At 44.5% G+C, this 18,269-nt stretch overlaps 1 protein-coding gene across 8 annotated transcripts in view; it reads left to right on the top strand.

Moving 5' to 3' along the window:
• The window catches only part of Rin2 (Ras and Rab interactor 2), a 206,267-nt gene that overhangs the window by 148,574 nt on the left and 39,424 nt on the right, over positions 1–18,269 (top strand). For 6 of the 8 annotated variants that reach the window (XM_031372129.1, XM_031372130.1, XM_031372133.1 and 3 more), the window contains 2 exons: positions 13,130–13,322; positions 17,338–17,449. In XM_031372129.1, coding sequence (XP_031227989.1) covers positions 13,130–13,322; positions 17,338–17,449 — 305 coding nt within the window. Of the gene's footprint in view, positions 1–7,717; positions 7,814–13,129; positions 13,323–17,337; positions 17,450–18,269 lie in introns of all 8 variants that reach the window. The other 2 variants (XM_031372136.1, XM_031372135.1) reach the window with 1 other exon arrangement.

Below are 18,269 nucleotides of genomic sequence, written 5' to 3' on the forward strand. Positions count from 1 at the left end.
AGAAGAGAAGAGAAGAGAAGAGAAGAAGAGGAGAAGAGAAGAAGAGAAAGAGGCTGGCCATGAGCATGTGGAGAGAGGGGGGATGGGATGGGGAGGGGGGAAGGTTCGAGAAGGCAGAGCCTGAGCAAGAAGGCAAGCAAGAGAGAACAGAGAGCAAGCAGCCCCTTTTATAGTGAGTCAGGGACACCTGGCTGTTGCCAGGTAACTGTTGGGTGGAGATTAAGCAAAAAAAAAAATGATCATTTCTATCTCTTTGCTCTTTTATCTCAGCAGGGAGTAGCCCTCTGTTTTTTGTTTTGCATTACTAAATATATAAATGGTAGATAATGAATGAATATGTACCAACTGACAAGGGTGTTTTTGTTTTGTTTCTTTTAACATTCTGGTTCTGCTTTGGGTTTGTGGTGTTAGTGTGGGATGGTGTTTTTCTTCATTTGTGTTGCTGTCATTGCTTGTGTTCTGTCAGTGTCTCTCTATGTTGCTGGTCTATTCTTAGATCTTCCTACTTCAGCTTCCCTAGTGTCTGACTACAGGCCCGTGCCAGGGCCCTCATTGGAGTCCCTGTTTTAACCAGTGGTGCCATTCTGTGTTCTGTGGTTTGCGTCTCTGTCAACAGTAGACTTTAGTCATGTAAGTGTAACACTGACCACACTCTAGGGCTAGATTCATTTTACATTTTTATTTTTCTTTGTCTTAAGGCTCAAGCCCATGGCCTCATGCCTCCTGCTACGGAGGCAGGTGACTACCAACCACTACACTGTAGTCCTGCCCTATTTTATTTGACAACATTGCCCTCTGGCTAACTCGGCTCCGCCAAAGCTATGTGCTTAGTTAGAATTCTACAGGCAAATTGGTTCAGCTAAGCAATAGCATGAACACAGCCGGAAGCACTTAAATAGTAGAAACCATGCATGTAGGGAATGCATGCCTTTCTGTGAAGCTGCAGGCTGGAGGGCAGAGCTGCCCTGGCTCCACCTCCAGCCTGTGCTCAGCTCCAAGGGCAACCAAGACAACAGGTTCTTTGTTTCCTCTTCTTATTTTTACCAGAACAAATGAAAGCCTTTGCCAGGGCTGACTCCATATCTGGCCTTTTCATCTGGAGCTGGAGAGGAAGCTCCTGAGTGGGATTACCCCCACCCTGCCCCCAGTCTTTCTTGTGTAAAAATGGCCACCCTAGGTGACAACCATCAGGTTTTTGTCCCATGTCTTAGGACTTTACTCCTGGGTCTCAGGAGGTAGAAATTTTAAAAACCAAATAAATCCTTTAAAGAAAAATGTGATTTTTTCCCCCCTCCTCATAAAAATCCCCCTGCTGCACATCAGTAGAAATCGCTTTCAGGAAGTTGTGGCTTCCTCCCACAAGAGGCAATAGCCCTCAGCCACACGGAAATCAAATCCATACCCAAAATATAGTAGGGTTTCGGTTTCCTTTTAAGGGATAAGAGGTCTTTAGGGAATTAAAGCGGTAACTTGTAGGAGGCTGGGAATCTTCAGAAGTTGAAAATGTGGGCCCTAATGTAATGTAATATAATGCACTTGCCTGGTGTGCATAAGGCTCTGGCTTTGACCCCAGTACCACAACATGAACAGAAAGGCAGCCATAACTCAGAAAAGTGGGCCTGTGTGGATTCTGGTTGGTTGGGTGTTTTTTTTTTATCCTTTTCACCTCGAATAAGGAGTTAAGTTGGATGGCTCAACTATCTCTCCCAAGTCAGCTAAATATGCAGTGATTTTACAAAATCATGGCTTCCTGGTCCTAGGCCATTACCCTCTCTGTTTTGGCTAGTGGGTAGAAGGTCCCTCAGGTCATCTGCCAACCTTTGTGCTATAAGCCGAATTTGCACACTAGGGTCTTGTGTCATCGGGAATGGATCTGGGCCTCCTTTCATTTCCAGGCTTATAATGTTACCAACAGGGATTTAATTTAGCCTTGAGAGTCAGGAATTGCTGCCATGCCTGAAGGTGTTAAGCAATCATCATATAGCAACCAACCAGTAGGTGTTTTTGAAATTGAAGGTTTCTGGGAAGTTTTGTGTGCTTGGCATATGTGTGAAGAATTGTTATTTGTGCCAGAAATATTTTCATCAGATGAGGTATTTTTTCCTGTATGGGCTCTTTATTGTTCTTCATAAGGAACCTCTATTTTCCCCAAAAGAGTTGACCCTCAGCCCTACCATCTATCACATACCACCACCCCCTTCCCAAGCCAAAGCCTGGGATTCATCTCCCACTAAATGTGGTATCTGATTGGCCACTGCTGGACATTTAGCTACAGGATCAAGGATCTGCTAGTATATTAACAAAATCATGATAGACATAAGAGTTTATCCTCTGTTTGGTCCTTAGTTCTTAAGATGGCCTGAGCACTAACCTCTCAAAGCAAGAAGCCTGGGCCCTCCCTTAAAGCACTCATATGTACCAGGGATGGGTAGTTAGATTTCAGATCAAAGAGAACTCAGGAGATGAATACTAAAGCCACTTTGGCCTGTGTTTGATGGTCCCCCTAGTGTTGTTTCTCCAAACCTTTGTCAGGGTGCCTGCTTTAACTGAAGGGTGGTTCTCACCAATGTTATCTGTTTTCTGGTTTCTCTGTGAGCACTAAGGTCCTTCTCCAGTACTTCCATAAGCACTCTGTATTTGGCAACTTTAGACAAGAGTATTTGTCAACAGTATCCTACTTTGTCCTTGCAAGTTGAGACTACATATCATCATTGGCTTTCTAACCCAGGGCTAGAAAGGCTGGCTGTGAGAGGAATCCATGAGCAATGAGGAAGGAGCTGCTAAAACCTCAGATGTATCACTCTGTAAAGAATGAGGCTGCTTCCTGGCCCAAGGCCCCAATTATGGCCCAAGGCTTGGTAGCTGCGGTGACTTTAGCCACCCATTTCCAGATGAACACACAAACAAGAACCCTTTGTCTCCTGAGGCTAGAACTAAGCAGCCAGTCAGACTTCTTATCCGAGCACCTGGCTGAGGGAAGACCTGAGTCTAAGGTTGAACATAGGAGTCCCAGAATGAAGCTCAAACTAAATACACATGAACAGCTCCTCTTGCTCAGGAGTGAGGACTATTCACCTACTAACTCCCACTTAAGCCTCTGGTCACACCTGCTCTGGGCTGAGCCTGAATGTGATTCATGTGAGATCAACACGTGAAGGGATAATGCTTTGGAGATATACAGACAGCAGTGAGGAGATCCTGGTAGCTGAAAGAGATTGGGGGTTGGGGGCTAGGAATTGAGCTCAGTTTTGACAGGTCAGAGGGAGCCAGATACAGCAGTGGATGGTCAAGAGAATAGCTTAGCCCTGTGGGAGTATGTGGCCTTAGCATGCATAAGGCCCAGGGTTCCATTCCCACCACAGACAAATGAATAAAGTAGGAGCAGTTTAAACTCAGCAAAGTGAGGCTAACCTGACAAAGAGTAGCTCTTACAAGCTGGTCTTCTCTCTGAATCCAAGAGAAAGGTGTGTAAATATTAATACGAGAAAGATGTTCTCCTTTTCCAATCTAAGACGACAGACACATCCCAGATTTCAATCATCTTTCCTATTCCTTTCCTCCAATCTTTAGTATTAACTAATGAGTCCCTTAAGCTGACTTTCCTTTTATATATTTTTACTTTCCTTTAAAAAGGTCAATTTCATATTTCTACCATGGTTGGGAAACACTGTTGTAAAAGGACACTATGACAATTGTAGTTTGAAGACCTGACTTGGCTTTAGTTTTTATTCTACAGTTGGACATTGCATTCCATAAAACAGAAAAAGTGGTTTTGTTCCAATGAGCAGAACAAATTTGTAAAAACTGATATGGAGGAACTAATAAAGCAAGGGTGGTGTGAACAAAATCGGATCAATCCTTTGTAAGATGGATGGGGGCTGGAGTCAGAATGACAGACACTCGGGCATCAGATTCCCTTCAAGCTACTTGGTGTGCACAGATGAAGGTGGAGGGAACTCCCTTAGCGCCAGTGGAAAGCTGGCCTTTGCTGACTTGCTATTTTATAGCACTAGTTGGAATTTCTCAGAAGGTCAAATAAGTGGCTTCATTTCACTTTGGTGACATTGACCTTAGTTAAATATTTTACCTTTTGTTTTGTGTGTGTGTGTGTTTTGCATGCATATATGCATGAATGAAAAAAAGAAAAAAAAAAAACAAAGGAAGGACATGACTGCTCCTCGGCATGGTAAAGGAGAAAGTTTATTATAGATAAAAGGGAGAGCACAGTCAGAGGCAGAGACTTCTGGGAGAGCCCAGAGTAAACATAACTAGACTGAGCTGGGCCATGTGAGGGAAGATGGAGAGAGAGGGCAAGAGAGGAGCAGCTGCCCTGTGTGCTTAGTGCCCATGAGAGCCAAAAGAGGCTGTCTGGTCCCCTGGAACCATGGAGTGCTGGGAATCACACCCAGGTCCTCTTCAAAAACAGTGTGCTTTACTGCTGAGCCATCGTCCCAGTCCCTGGCTCTGTGAACTTTAGCCTGAGTGATTTTTATCCCAGTCTCTTACAACATCACATAGGAGTTCAGACCAAAACAGTGGCCTCCTGTGTTTCCCATGAATGCCATTAAAGTTAGTTCTACTCACTAAAGCCCATGTTTCTACTAGCTGTCTTCATTGCTCTGCCACATTTTAGGAAAACTGTCAGTTTTTATTTGTTTGTATGTTTGTTGTTGAAACAGAGTCTCACTAAGTAGCCATAGCTGACCCAGAACTCTCTTATACAGATCAGACTGGTCTTGCACTCACATCTACTTCTACCTCCAGGTATTAAAGGTACGTGCCACCAAACCCAGTTTATTGTCACTTTTTAGCTAACCACTGGGATGTTGGTTAAAATATGTAAATGGACTATGATTCACCCTGCAGTCCTAGCACTGTTGAATGGCTGGACAGGATCGTTGCATGCTTAAGATCATCTTGGGCTATGTTCTAAGTTTTGGGCAAGCCTGAGCTACATAGCCAGTTTCTACTTTGTTCTCAGTGGAGTTGTTTTGAGTTTGCATTTCGTAGCAAAGCAAAGTGGAAGGTGGATTTGACTTGGTGTTTATTTCAGTTTTCCTTGCATTGACAAGATTAGCATCCATTTGGTTATACTTGGCCCTGCCCACCTGCCTGCATTCTATAACTGCTCCAGGAAAACGAGAGGAAATTTGTTTCCTTTAACATTTAGAACCGGGCTGGAGATACAGCTCAGCGGTTAAGATCACTGACTGCTCTTCCAGAGGTCCTGAGTTCCATTCCCAGCAATCACGTGGTAGCTCACAACCATCTGTAATGGATTTGGATGCTATCTTCTGGTGTGTCTGAAGATAGCTACAGTGTACTCATATTCATAAAATAAATAAATTACCCCCAAAACATTTAGAACCAAAGGTTACAATGCAGGTCCATGGTAGAGCTCTTTCCTACCATGGTAAAGGTCCTGGATTCTATCCCCAACATTGAAACACAAGTAAGTAAAAATGAAGTATAGAAAACCCACTAGGAATCCTAGGGAATGGCCTTCAAGATTCAAGAACAGCAAGGGGAGAGCATTCAAGGGGCAGTTGGCTGGAGATCCAGGGGAAGCCTCCCAAAATGAGAGTTACTAGGATACCACCACTAAGTTCTTCAAACCCCAGACCTCAGGCAGCCCATACCCAACATAGTCACTGGCCTGGAAGACACAGGCATTGGCATCTCTTCCAAAAATGAGGGTTCCACACCTTTGTACAACCCAAGGGAAAAGAAAAAAGGAGGGTCTCTGGGTCAGAGGTTAGGAATTGGAAAACAGGAAATAAAAGCCAGATGGTCATTTAGTACGTTTCAATAATTATGGATGCCCCAAGGTATGTGAGCACACACACACACCTGTCCCACTTACTCAGACCTTCCCAATGTCTCCAAGTGACTATATTTCCATGGCTCATCAGTAAGCTAAGTGGAAGCAAAATAGAGACCTTGATCAAGCATAAAGATGTCTTCACAAGTGAAGGTGGGCCTTGAACATGAACCTTGAATATGGACCTTGAACATAGCAGATTCTAAGGCACATGTGTGAACATTTGTGCTGAGTAGACACAGGCCCTCACATGTGAGCATGGGTCAAGCAAGGGGCCAGGTGGGTTTAGTTAGGATTGAGGAGTTGTCAATCAAATGTTTTTACGTTTATTTTGTCCACATGTGTGTGTGTTGGGGGGCAGGGCATGGGAGTGCTTGTGCTGTGGTGCACACATGTGGAGGTCAACTGTTAGGAGTCTCACCTTCTGTCTTGCTGAGTAAGGCTCTCTTGTTTTTGCTGTTGTACTGAGAACTCCAGGGTAGATAGCTGTTGACCTTTTGAGGCATTCTATGTTGGGAGAGCTTCCTGTCTTGGCCTCCGGTTTCACTCTAGGGATGCTGTGCTTACCCATGTGCACTTTAACCTGGGTTCCAGAGAATGGAACTTAGGTTTTAAGGCTTGTGTGGACACTGCTTTTACTAGCTGAGCCATCTCCCTGGCCTACAGCGTTTAATTTAAAGACACAACAAACCTTTCATCGTTTAAGGAAAAATGAGACACATGGTATCTTAAATGGGAAAAAAATGTGCCCAATTTTTAAAAGTCCTAGTTGCTCAAGTCAATATAGATGCTTCTTACATACAAAGAGGAGGTCTATGGATCCTTTTTGTTTTATTTGTTTTTATAAGCTTACTGCATTTTGTTCTGAGAGAAGGAAGACAAAGAATTTAGTTTAAAGATCTTAGCTGGCTTTATTTTCAGTTTTGTGATGGAACAATGCATCATTCCATGAAACAGAATGAGAGCAGCCATGAGCCAAAAGATGGGAGGTTTTATAAGCCAGAAACAAGAACAATTTGTAAAAATTGGTTTGGGTGTTTCCAAGTAACTTTCCTTGTAAGGTGGGAAGAGGAAGAGAGTAATCAAGAAATATAGGAAGGTCTCAGGAGATTGCTTAACCCAGACAATCCAGGAGGTAGGGGCGTGAGGAATGGAGGTAGGAGGATTACAAACTTGAGCCAGCCTGGATACCTAGTGAAACCTGGTCTTAAAAAAAAGGAGAAAGGGGCTGTGTGTGATGGTGGCATATGCCTTTGATCCCAGCACTGGGGAGGCAGAGGCAGGTGGATTTCTGAGTTCCAGGCCAGCCTGGTCTGCATAGCAAAATAGGACAGTTGGGGATACATAGAAAGACACTGTCTCAGGAAAAGAATAAGAAGGAGGAGGAGGGAGAGGAGGAGGAGGAGGAAGAGGAGGAGGAGGAGGAGAAGAAGAAAAGAAGAAGAAGAGGGAGGAGGAGGAGGAGGAGGAGGAGGAGGAGGAGAGGGGAGGGGAGAGGGAGAAGAAGGAGGAGGAGGAGGAGGAGGAGGAAGAGGAGGAGGAGGAGGAGGAGGAAGAGGAGGAAGAGGAGGAAGAGGAGGAGGAGGAGGAGGAGGAGGAGGAGGAGGAAGAAATCATATAAGTGGTTAACATGGGCTACTTTAAGTAACCTTTTTACTTGATTAAGGCAAAGGGAATGTGGTTAAGTCAACTGAAATCATGTTGTTTGGGAAACTGGTTGTTACCTCTCTGTTTATTCTTTCTGGGGGTTGTTTGTTTCTAGGATTCTCTAAAAAAAAAGATAACAACTTGAATGACTTTGAGCAGCAGTGACTCCATTTTTATTTCAGGCTACCTGTTTAGGCCTGGGACATTGTTAGTCTATAACAACGGAGTCCTATAATTTTTATTTGACAGTCCCTACACTCCAAGGCTGAAGGCTGGACCACCCAGAGCACTGCACGTCTTCTGAGACCCAATAGCCAGGTGGAAAAGGACTGTTCTTGATTGACAGTAAGAATCTGGCTTTTTGCTCTTTTTTGTTGTTGTTGTTGTTGTTAACACCTGAACTAGGATTCTTATATTTGGAAAATTATGGAGTGAATTTATTCTGCTAATATTTTCTGATTGAAACAACCTCACATCAATTTTAATTCACTAAATTAGTTAATAAATTAATATATCTATTTTAGACAGAGCCAGGAATCAAATCCAAGATCATGCCCATCCTAAGCTACATACCCTAACCTCAAATTTTTATGTTTTTATTTAACTGTCTCACATTCCATTGGCTCAAAAACAAAACTAAACTATAAAGTCAATGTAAACACTTCAGATGTGTTTGGCTGGAGCATGGGAGAAGGAACAGTGCGCTGGAGTGTTCAAGAAGGCATCTGGATATACCGTGGTCTCCGGAACTGGTGCTGCACTGTGGGTGGACTCTTATGACTTCCAACTTCTGATCAGAAAGCGAAAGAGTGTCTCTCCTTGAGTCCACTGCCCAGCCACAGTTTCTCTGAGATGAGCCTAATCCTGCTGATTCTGATGAAACTAAGCCCAGCGTCATCCTGGCTGTTTTGCTGAGAGCTGTCTTTCTCACTGACCCCTCCACCTCCTCCAACTATTAATGCCCGGTTCCCAGAACTGAAGAAAGTGAAAAGCCTTAGGTCAGGTTGTGACCTAGGGGCAACAGGTGCTTGAGAGCTCTGTTGGAATACTCAGCTGGGCTGTTGTTTCCATGGCAACAGATTAGGCTATGAGTTTTCCAGTGGGTATTTATTTCCCTCCCTCTGTTCCCTCCCCTGTCCTGTTTCCCACTCTCTTGCTCACCCCCTCCCGTCAAGTAGTCCCTTTTGCTTTCATATCATGTGTGTGTATTGTTAAATGTAGATGCTTCACATGAGACAAAATATACAATATCTTGTCTTCTGTTACTCTTTTCCGTCACTCCTCCATTTAAAACCCCTCTGTCCTGCTGGACTCCTCCTCTTTTCCTAATGGTCTTTTATCTTCTGGACTTAGCATACATTCACAATCCTTGCTTGCTTTCAGGCAGGTGAGCCTTAAGACAGAGTCACCACCTGGTGTTGGAGGTACCATTTACAAATAAAACAATAACGCTCAGAAAGGGAACTGGTCAACATCTCACATGTTTAGACCAGCTGGGAGGGACTTGAGGCTTCCACCCTCCAGGCTGGCCCTTGGGCCAGTGCACTGTGACCATGTCATTAAGTGCCTGGATTGTATCATGGGATGCCTCACTACCTTTCCAAGCTGTGCAGCCTTTGTCAGCATTCATTTACACAGAGACACCTGTCTGTCTAGAAGTTGCTAGTTTTTATTGCTCTCAGATAGGTCTGTCTTGGGTGGAGTTTCACAGAAGCAGAGGGATTCTTGTGCAGATGGTTTCTGGAGAGAGGCACTTGGGAGCAGGGGGATAGACAGAAAGGGAAACAAGGCCAACAAAACTAAAAAACAAACAAACAAAAAACCAAAAACTCTAAATCTCACTCCAAAGACGTCCCATCTTGAGACAGGAAGGTCACCCCTTCTCCAGCCACACCTGTATGTGTTGAGCAATGGATGCTTCCCAGAGAGAGGGCACAGCAGTCCCAACCTGTGGGTCATGACCCCTTTGAGGGTTATGTATCAGATATCCTGCACAACAGATATTACATTATAATTCATAACAGTAGCAAAACTACATTTGTGAAGTAGGAATGAAATAATTTTATGGTTGGGGATCACCACATGAGGAACTGTATTAAAAGGTCGTACCTTTAGGAAGGTTGAGAACCACTGGGTTAGATACAACTTTGCAGGCATTTCCAGGAGAATGAGGAGGTTCTACGCTGTTGGTAGTCAGTCTCCCTAACAACTAGGGTATGAGCTCCTGTCCTGGAAAGAGAACTCTGGAGGGGGTGAGAGCACGCACCTGACAGTCCGTATTTCATCCACCAGCTCTTTTCTGAAGATTATCCCTGATAAAAGCCACTTTGTCCTGTAATAATACACTATAAACCTCACGTGGTGGGCTGGATCAAGTCAATACCAAAGACTAATTGCTAGGTCTAATTTCTGGTTTCTTCTTTATGAGGCTCCAGGAATCTTACTCACCACCTTCCTGTCTGGGCCCTGGCTGCTTAGGCTGAGGCCAATCAGCAGAGCAAAGAGCATTCAAAAAAACAAAACAGAAAAAAACTTCAAATTGGAGAGGATTTGTGGTATGTGAGACTGTCTGAGGAGAAACGAAATACCTTCTTATTTGCTTGACACATGTGGAAGGATCACCATTGTGTTAGACACTGTCAGATTTGGACTGGATAAAATATGGGAAATTGATGTTGGTGGGAAATGTTGGGCTATGGTTTTTGGATTCTTTTGGTTTGTTTTGGTTTGTTTTGGTTTGGTTTGGTTTGGTTTGGTTTGAAGTGCTGAGGAACCCCCGGAGAGCCTTGAACATAGTAGGCAAGTGCTAATACTGCCATCTCTTTTGTACTCTGAAATAACTGATTTTGAACTTCAAGCATCTCTTTAATGGTGTGTCACCAGTCCTCTCCTCCAGCTACCTAACAAAACCAAACAGCTAACTGATCAGAACGCAAAGCACACATTTCCCACTTAGCTCTCCAGCCGAGGGACACATACAGCGAAGTCCTCAGATGCACAAGATTCATGTTCTCCTGAGCCTGGGAGAACTGCAGCAGCTCTGGTCCACCGGGATCTGCAGAATCAGAATTGTAGGGGTCAAAACCAGGAGTTCGTGACTTCACCGGTCCCCAGAGGAGCCACACAGTCAAAAGTTTGGCAAGGTATAGAGTCTTTAAATGTGGCTCCAGTTGGAATCCTCTGCATTCTCATACCCACATCTTGCCTCAGAGTGTGTCATTGACTTGACTTGGGGAGCAATGTCACAATTGACTCTAAGTTTCTCTGATGGTCCCTGTAAATGGCCAGGGTAGAGGCAATGGTCGTCAGTTAATTCACCTGTGCAATAGGGATATTAGTACCAGTTTCCCTCGGAAGAGTTTGTTCTTTTATCTCTATGAATAGCCACTTTGGAACATCCAGAGGGACTTCAGTGGTTTTTGCATAAAGGACAGCTGGAATCTCATTAGCTTGATCTCCTGAGTTCAACTGATCCTTCAACCTCAGCCTCTTGTGTAGATGGTGCTTTAGCTATGCATCTAGAAGAAAAATGAAATGTGAGGCTGTTTAGATCTGTATAAAACCAAGACACTGGGGCCAGAGGTGGGATGGTCCCTGGTCTTCCCAGTGCTCTGGTTCTGTCTCCATGACAGCATGGGTTGGCTGTTTCTGAGGACTGGCATCGCCCACATGGACAATCTCATGTCTCCTTTCTGCAACCTTCCACTCTCCCATCCTTCCCAGTCTTGAGGCTTTATCCAGTGCACACCCTGGTGTGTGTTTGATGACTGAATATATCCCACACTGAGCATGCACCTTTGCCACAAGGATCAAGTCTGAGGTTCCTTCTGCCTGTCCCAGGACAGTGCTGGGGACTTGTTCCCTTCTGAGCCAGGAAAGGTATCAGTGCTAGGTGAGGGAGCGAGTCCCCAGAGCTAAGCAACCTTGGACAAGAATCTCAATGTGCTTCTTCCGAGCATGGACATGCCCTTGATCAAGAGCTGGCCTCTTGTCCTTTTCTTGTGCTGTGTTTTGTTTTTGAAACAGGATCTCACCTGTAGCCTTGGCTGGCCTGGAACTCACTATGTAAATCAAGCTGGCCTCCAACTCAAAGCCATCCAAACTTCTGGGGTTAAAGACCTGTGCTCTGCACTTGGCTGCCTTGGGTTTCTTGATCTTTCTACCTCCATTTCCAAGTGCTAGAATTACACCGGTCATACACATGTGTGCCTAGACCAGCACCCTCTTTAAAATCAGCATCATAGTACATACTGTAGTGCTCCGAGAAGGAAGTGATCACGTGCTGGCAGAGTCCAGCAGCTCCATACATCCTCGGGCCTCAGTTTGCTCATTCCTCACCTACGACTAAGTGTTGGCATTGAGGAGGCTTATAGACCATAAAACCTCCCCATTTGGAGGACGTGAGTCGTTCTGAGTTTTTTTTTAGTGTATACATGATACTGTGTAGCCCTTGTCGTTACCACATACCACATTCCCTACAACTCCCGTAGACACCTACTACCTGTTTGTAGTCGATTCTCATCTCCCTCTCCTTTATTATTAGCCAACCACTAACCTACTTTCTCTCGCTAAGACTTTTCCCATTCTGAACTTGTGTAATATTGTCAGATGATACTGTGACCTTAGCTCAGTGCCCCATTGCTACTACTACAACAGGTGATGGACTTGGCTCTTCTCATTTAGCATGATGTTCTCCAGGTTCATCGTGTAGTAGCATTCCACTTTGTAGCTGAGTAATATAGCTTACCCTCTTATCAGTAGTCACATTTTGGATTGCATCTCTCTCTCTTTTTTTTTAATATATTACATGTAAGTACACTGTAGCTGTCTTCAGACACCCCAGAAGAGAGCATCAGATCCCATTACAGATGGTTGTGAGCCACCATGTGATTGCTGGGATTTGAACTCAGGACCTTCAGAAGAGCAGTCAGTGCTCTTAACTGCTGAGCCATCTCTCCAGCTCTGTTTTTTTTTTTTTTAATGGTATTTTTAGTTGTTTATTTGTAGGGTTTTGGTTACTTATTTATTGCGGTTAAGGTAGGGTCTCACTATGTTCCCCCAACCGACCTTGAATTCACAGAGATCTGCCTTAACTCTACTGCCTGACTGCTGAGATTAAAGGCATGTGCCACCCAACTATAAAAAGCTTTTAGGACATATATGTGTTGGCTTTTATAAATAATGTCACTGTGATTTTATGAACATCATAGCACCATTGAGTTATCATATTTTTATTATCCATAATGTTGGGGATAAAGAATGTTTACGCTTGTAAGAAGAAATGAAAACCTATCATTTAGATACAGAATGAATATCCTCGTGTGTTTTGCCTATAAAGCACAACAGAACTTGTGTTGGTGACAAGTGCCTTTAAGCATTGAGACTTCGGGCATCAATAAACCTGAAATTTAGAAGTTTGAAGGTCTGTCCTCCAAGTAGCAAATACTTCAGCCCAAAGACAAACAAACCTAAGCCAACCAGTGTATGGTGCTTAGGACCTTTTGAAAATACAGGTAGAGTAAAATAAGAAATGTGTCTGTCCTCCATACCTTTAGACTGAAGGGCGGTGGCCTCAAGGTATACATATGCTGTGACAGATCTAACCAGTAAGTTCCAGGGGATAGCATCAGTCATTGAGCCCTGTTCTTTTCTTTATTCTAGCATGGTGAGACACAAGGATGGTGGCTATTCTGAAGACAAGGATGGGAAGACATGTCCCCGAGACTCTGGCTATGACAGCCTCTCCAACAGGCTCAGCATCCTGGACCGGCTCTTGCATACCCATCCCATATGGCTGCAGCTCGGTCTGAGTGAGGAGGAGACGGCAGAGGTCCTTCAGGCCCAGCCTCCCGGGGTGAGAGCCGAGACTCAGAAGTTGAGGCAGGCATGCTGCTGCCTGACAGAGAAACACTTAGAGAGATCGTTATAATGTCCTTTTGAGCTCCTAGGTCATGTGGCTTCCAGTGTAGACATCAGGTACAATGCTGGAAAATTCTGGGCTCCATAGGCAGTTTCTAGGAGTAGATACCTTTCCAGACTTGTCTTCCTGTCTTTGTCTTCTCAATGATGGGACTATATGGCTCACCAGGGTGCCAGGGCATCAAAGGAAGAGCAGTCCTTAGCCAGAGGCCCTGGGCCTGACCTTCTGAGCCTGGTTCTGGATCCCTGGATGCCCCTGATGCTTTTCTTTCATTCTGAGTCAAGAGACACTGTGGGGCCCAGCCATTCATCTGGGGATACAACCTTAGAAAGGTCTGTGACCAGAGACTTGTCTTCTCGGGCCTTTTGAATAGCTTTCCATGTGAATCAAAATCTGATTCTATTACCTATCTGGGGCTATTGCTTCCTCTTAGTCAGGCTGCTCACTGTAGCTAGACATGGTAGCCCTTATATGTAATCCTGGCACTTGGAAGGCTGAGGCAGAAGGATCTAGGTTCAAGACCAGCCTGGGCAATGTAGAAAAACTATACACACACACATATGCTATACACACACACACACACACACACACACACACACATATATATATATATATATATATATATATATATATACACATACATACATACATACATACATACATACATATATGGCACTGGGGAATAGCTCAGCAGATAAAACACTGGTCATAGAAAGTATGAGAACTAGAGTTTGGATGCACCAGCCAGTCTGTGAGCTCTGGATTCAATTTAGCAATCTCAGTAAATATAGCATAGAGTAATTGACAACCTGATATCAACTTTGAGTCTAAATCAATCAATCAATCAATCAATCAATACCACTTCACAGCTCCATAAAAATTTCTTAAGAACATCATCATCATCATCAACAACAACAACAAAGCATTATTCAGTGACTGGTATATCTTGGATTGTTCACTATGGTAAGGTCTCACCCCCGTTGTAGCTATTTAAGTTCTAACACACTACAGTGAATGAAATTAGCAACTCAGTTATGGAGTTTCACTGTCCACATTTTCAGTACTCAGGACCCACAGGAGGCTGCCATAGTAGATGGCTCAGGATAGAGACTCTTTCCATCACTGTAGAACATCACTTTGTGCGATGTCCACTTCCAGACAGAAGACAAATACAGTAAATCGCAGACAAAATAAGGCTTAAAGCATATGATAGATACAAAGTAACCAAGCCATACATGGATAGTATGGAGAAAATTCTATCAATAGCCAGATGAGGAATGTCAAAGCAGCAGGATAGGAAACTCAGTTTTAGAGTCCTGCAGCTGCCAGGCCTACCTCTGCCACTGTCTGTCCTTACAAGTGAGTCTGCCTGTCTTTGCTTCATCCTTCCTTCCTGAAAACAGAAGCAGACAGGACTAAGAATCCCAGTAGATCACTCAGGGCTATGAGGCGTAATAGTTGATCATCTTTGGAGAGAATTCTCTAAGCAGCATACTGGGCTGTTGCCTCTAGGTTTGGTCTACATGGTCAGAAACGTCTTCCTGGGAGCCTCTACTTTCTACCAGTTGAATTATGTGCTTGTATCTTTCTGCCAAAAGTTCTGAAACAGGACATTACCAGGCAGTAGTTCCCCACCCTGCCCTGATCCCCTCCTAGGGTGGGGCATAGCCATTCCTGCTGAGGCTTGTATGAGGAACAAGCTAGCAGAATAGTCTCTCTCTCCACCTACCTGAGCTCTTGACAGAGCCTTCCTGACAAGATGGGGCAGGCTGAGGACAGGCGCCATGTGGACCAGAATTGATAATGGGGATGAAGGAAAAGCAGGAATTAGAAGCCTGGCCCTGGTGGCATGAATGTACGAAAGTACTGAGGATGATACGGCACCCTTACCAGCTCTGTAAGGAGCCAGGGTGTAGAGATAGTTGGTTTTTCTGGTGGTACAGTATCTGTCATACCTACACAGCACAGGCTTTTGTCAGGCAGAAGCGGCTACAGATAATATCTGAAGGGAATAAAGCAGCTCTGCTTCGATACAGATTTACTCACAGGAAAGGGGTCAGGGCAGATGCGTTCTGCAAGCCTGACTTTGTCAGCCCCTGTGACTGCAGTGTTTTAGGAAGCAAAGCCTGGAAAGTATACTCCTAATCGCCCAGTCCCTAATTGGTCCTCAGGGAGGTCCCCAATATATTTTTTTTTTTTGAGACAGGGTTTCTCTGTGTAGCCTTGGCTGTCCTGTAGAAGGGAGCTGTGCTTCATCTCAGCCAGTAGCTGCCTCTCAGAGCCTGGTCCCCTTACCCCAAACACATTCACCCAAGATGTTATTTGTGGGACATCTGCCTTAGTTTTACTTTGTCCCAGAGCCCAAGTGTTCAGATATATGAACCAGATGAGTTCCATGGATGGTTTTGTTGTTGTTGTTGTTGTTGTTGATTTTTGGTTTGGGTTTTTTTTTTTTTTTTTTTTTTTTTTTTTTTTTTTTTTTTTTGGTTTTTCGAGACAGGGTTTCTCTGTATAGCCCTGGCTGTCCTGGAACTCATTCTGTAGACCAGGCTGGGCTCGAACTCAGAAATCCGCCTACCTCTGCCTCCCAAGTGCTGGGATTAAAGGCATGTGCCACCACTGCCCGGCTTCCATGGATGTTTTATTGTTACTGGGGGTGGGGTGAAATCTCAAAAATTTTTCTGGTCACACCTTCTCCCATAAGCATCATGGGTACTGTAAACATAAAAAGAAAGGCAAAGATCATGGTGGTACGGGGTGGGAGGCAGCTGTGAAATACTGTAGCAAGATAGAGAAGCTAGGAGTTTAAGGTTCAAATCCGGAGGAAAGAGATAATCAAAGAACATGACATTATAGGATCTTTAAAGAAGGGCCACTTGCTATAGACAGGGACCAGGACTTAGCCAAGGCCACCACACTACACACTTCACTTGACGTGTAGGCCAGATGGAAGATGCTTCCTGGAGCTGGGTGGACTTGACCTACCCAGAAGAGGATGGCTGGCCCACCTCTGCACTGACAGGCCCAGTGGCCTTGACGTCATTACTGGAAATTGTTTTGGTCTAAAACATGGTGGTGAAGACGGTGTTGGGACCAGAGGGAGCAGCCTCAGTGTTGGCTGGGGTGAATGTCAGAGAATGCCCTATCCACCTCCAGTAGCCATTTTTTTCCCTTCTGAAGGTTTTTGCCATTGTCTGACTTGACATACTATCTCATTTTTCAACAGAAGCTAGAAATTCATATTCAAAAGCAAAAGCTAAAACTATAAAATAACTGCTTTCTCACTCTTAGCAAATTCAAGTTCCTCTCTCGAATTTGCCATGAGCCAAATTAGCCAGTGAACTCACAGCTTACCATCTACAGCTTGACTATGTAAACTTCATTTAGAATTTAGAATTTGTTTCACTTACCAGGATACCTATTTGAGATGAGACAGACCTATTTCAGGGGCTAAGCATTATATCTACCACAGTGAAAGAGTCGCCAGAGTGCCAGTGCCTCTGCAGACAAGGGATGGATAAGGTCGGGTCAGAGGGAAAGCAGGGTTCTTCTAAGACCCTTTTGAATAAGTTATTTCGTTTCATGTGCATTGATGTTTTGCCTGCATGTTTGTTTGTGTGAAGATGTCCACTCCTCTGAAGCTGGAGTTACAGGCAGTTATGAGCTGCCATGTGAGCACTGGGAATTGAACCCGGGTCTCCTGGAAGAGCAGCCCGTGTTCTTGACCACTGAGCCATCTCTCCAGCCCCTAAGCCCCCCGTTGAAAGTGAAATGTCCTCAGTAAGCTCTGAACTTTCTCTGTAGAGTGCCCTGCACTGAGCTGTAGAGTTCTACTGGGAATTGTGCTTTGTTCATGGAGCATCATATATATAAGAAAAATTATGCACCCAGGTTTCAATCTCCTTAACGTGCAGGGTTTTTTTGTTTTTGTTTTTTTTCCTTCTTGTAGGTCTTTTTGGTTCGTAAATCCTCCAAAATGCAGAAGAAAGTCCTCTCCCTTCGCCTGCCCTGTGAATTTGGAGCACCTATCAAAGAGTTTACTATAAAGGAAAGCACGTACAGTAAGTGCCGGATCGTGAGGGCAAGGCTGACGGGAAGGAGCCTGGACTTTGATGCAGACAGATGTGTCTAGTCCTGGCATTCAGCTTTGGCGTTCCTATCCCTACAGTGAGGTGATGTTAACCTTTGAGCACTGCATAGTTCAGTTAAACAACCCGTACATACTGTGTGCACCCCAAGGCTTGGCACATGTTAGGGGCTGAGTGTAGACTTTCTTGCCCTGTCTCCTGTTGGATCCAGTGTAGATCTGGTGCCCAGGTTTACTGATGACTAAACCACAGAGCACCCACAGCAACAGAGCCCTCTTACAAGGACTAAAGCCAAAACATGTATCTACATATCTTCATGACTAAATGGGCCTCAAGCACACGAGTCCCCTCTGGTAGTCACTGTTCAGCCTTCTATGAAAGGCAGTTAATCAAGATGAATCCAGCACATGAATCCAGCCACATGGACAGATGACTAGCTGGAGGTTTGTTGGGAGTTGGTGCTTTGCACTGTTTGGTTTTCTTTCTGTTGTCTACTTTCTGGTCATTGAGAATGTGGAGTTTTGAGAGGCCAAGTTTTAAATAAAAGAGGGAACACACAGTTCTGAGGTACTGCCAGTCTCCAAAAAAGGGTCAGGAAATGGATCTGCACAACAGAGTGGGGAGATCTAAAAATTCTAGGTTAGCGGAGCTGAGGGGTGAAGGCCAGGAGAGTTGGGGAGCATTTGAAGGTGCTGAGGCTAATTGACCATCAGGCATGAGATTCCTGTATCCTCATGTCCAGTCTCCGTAAGCCAATAACCATACATAGGATCCATGGAAGTGACATTTCTGG

The sequence above is a fragment of the Mastomys coucha genome, unplaced genomic scaffold, assembly GCF_008632895.1.
Source record: "Mastomys coucha isolate ucsf_1 unplaced genomic scaffold, UCSF_Mcou_1 pScaffold15, whole genome shotgun sequence".
In the NCBI taxonomy this organism is placed as follows: Eukaryota; Metazoa; Chordata; class Mammalia; order Rodentia; family Muridae; genus Mastomys; species Mastomys coucha.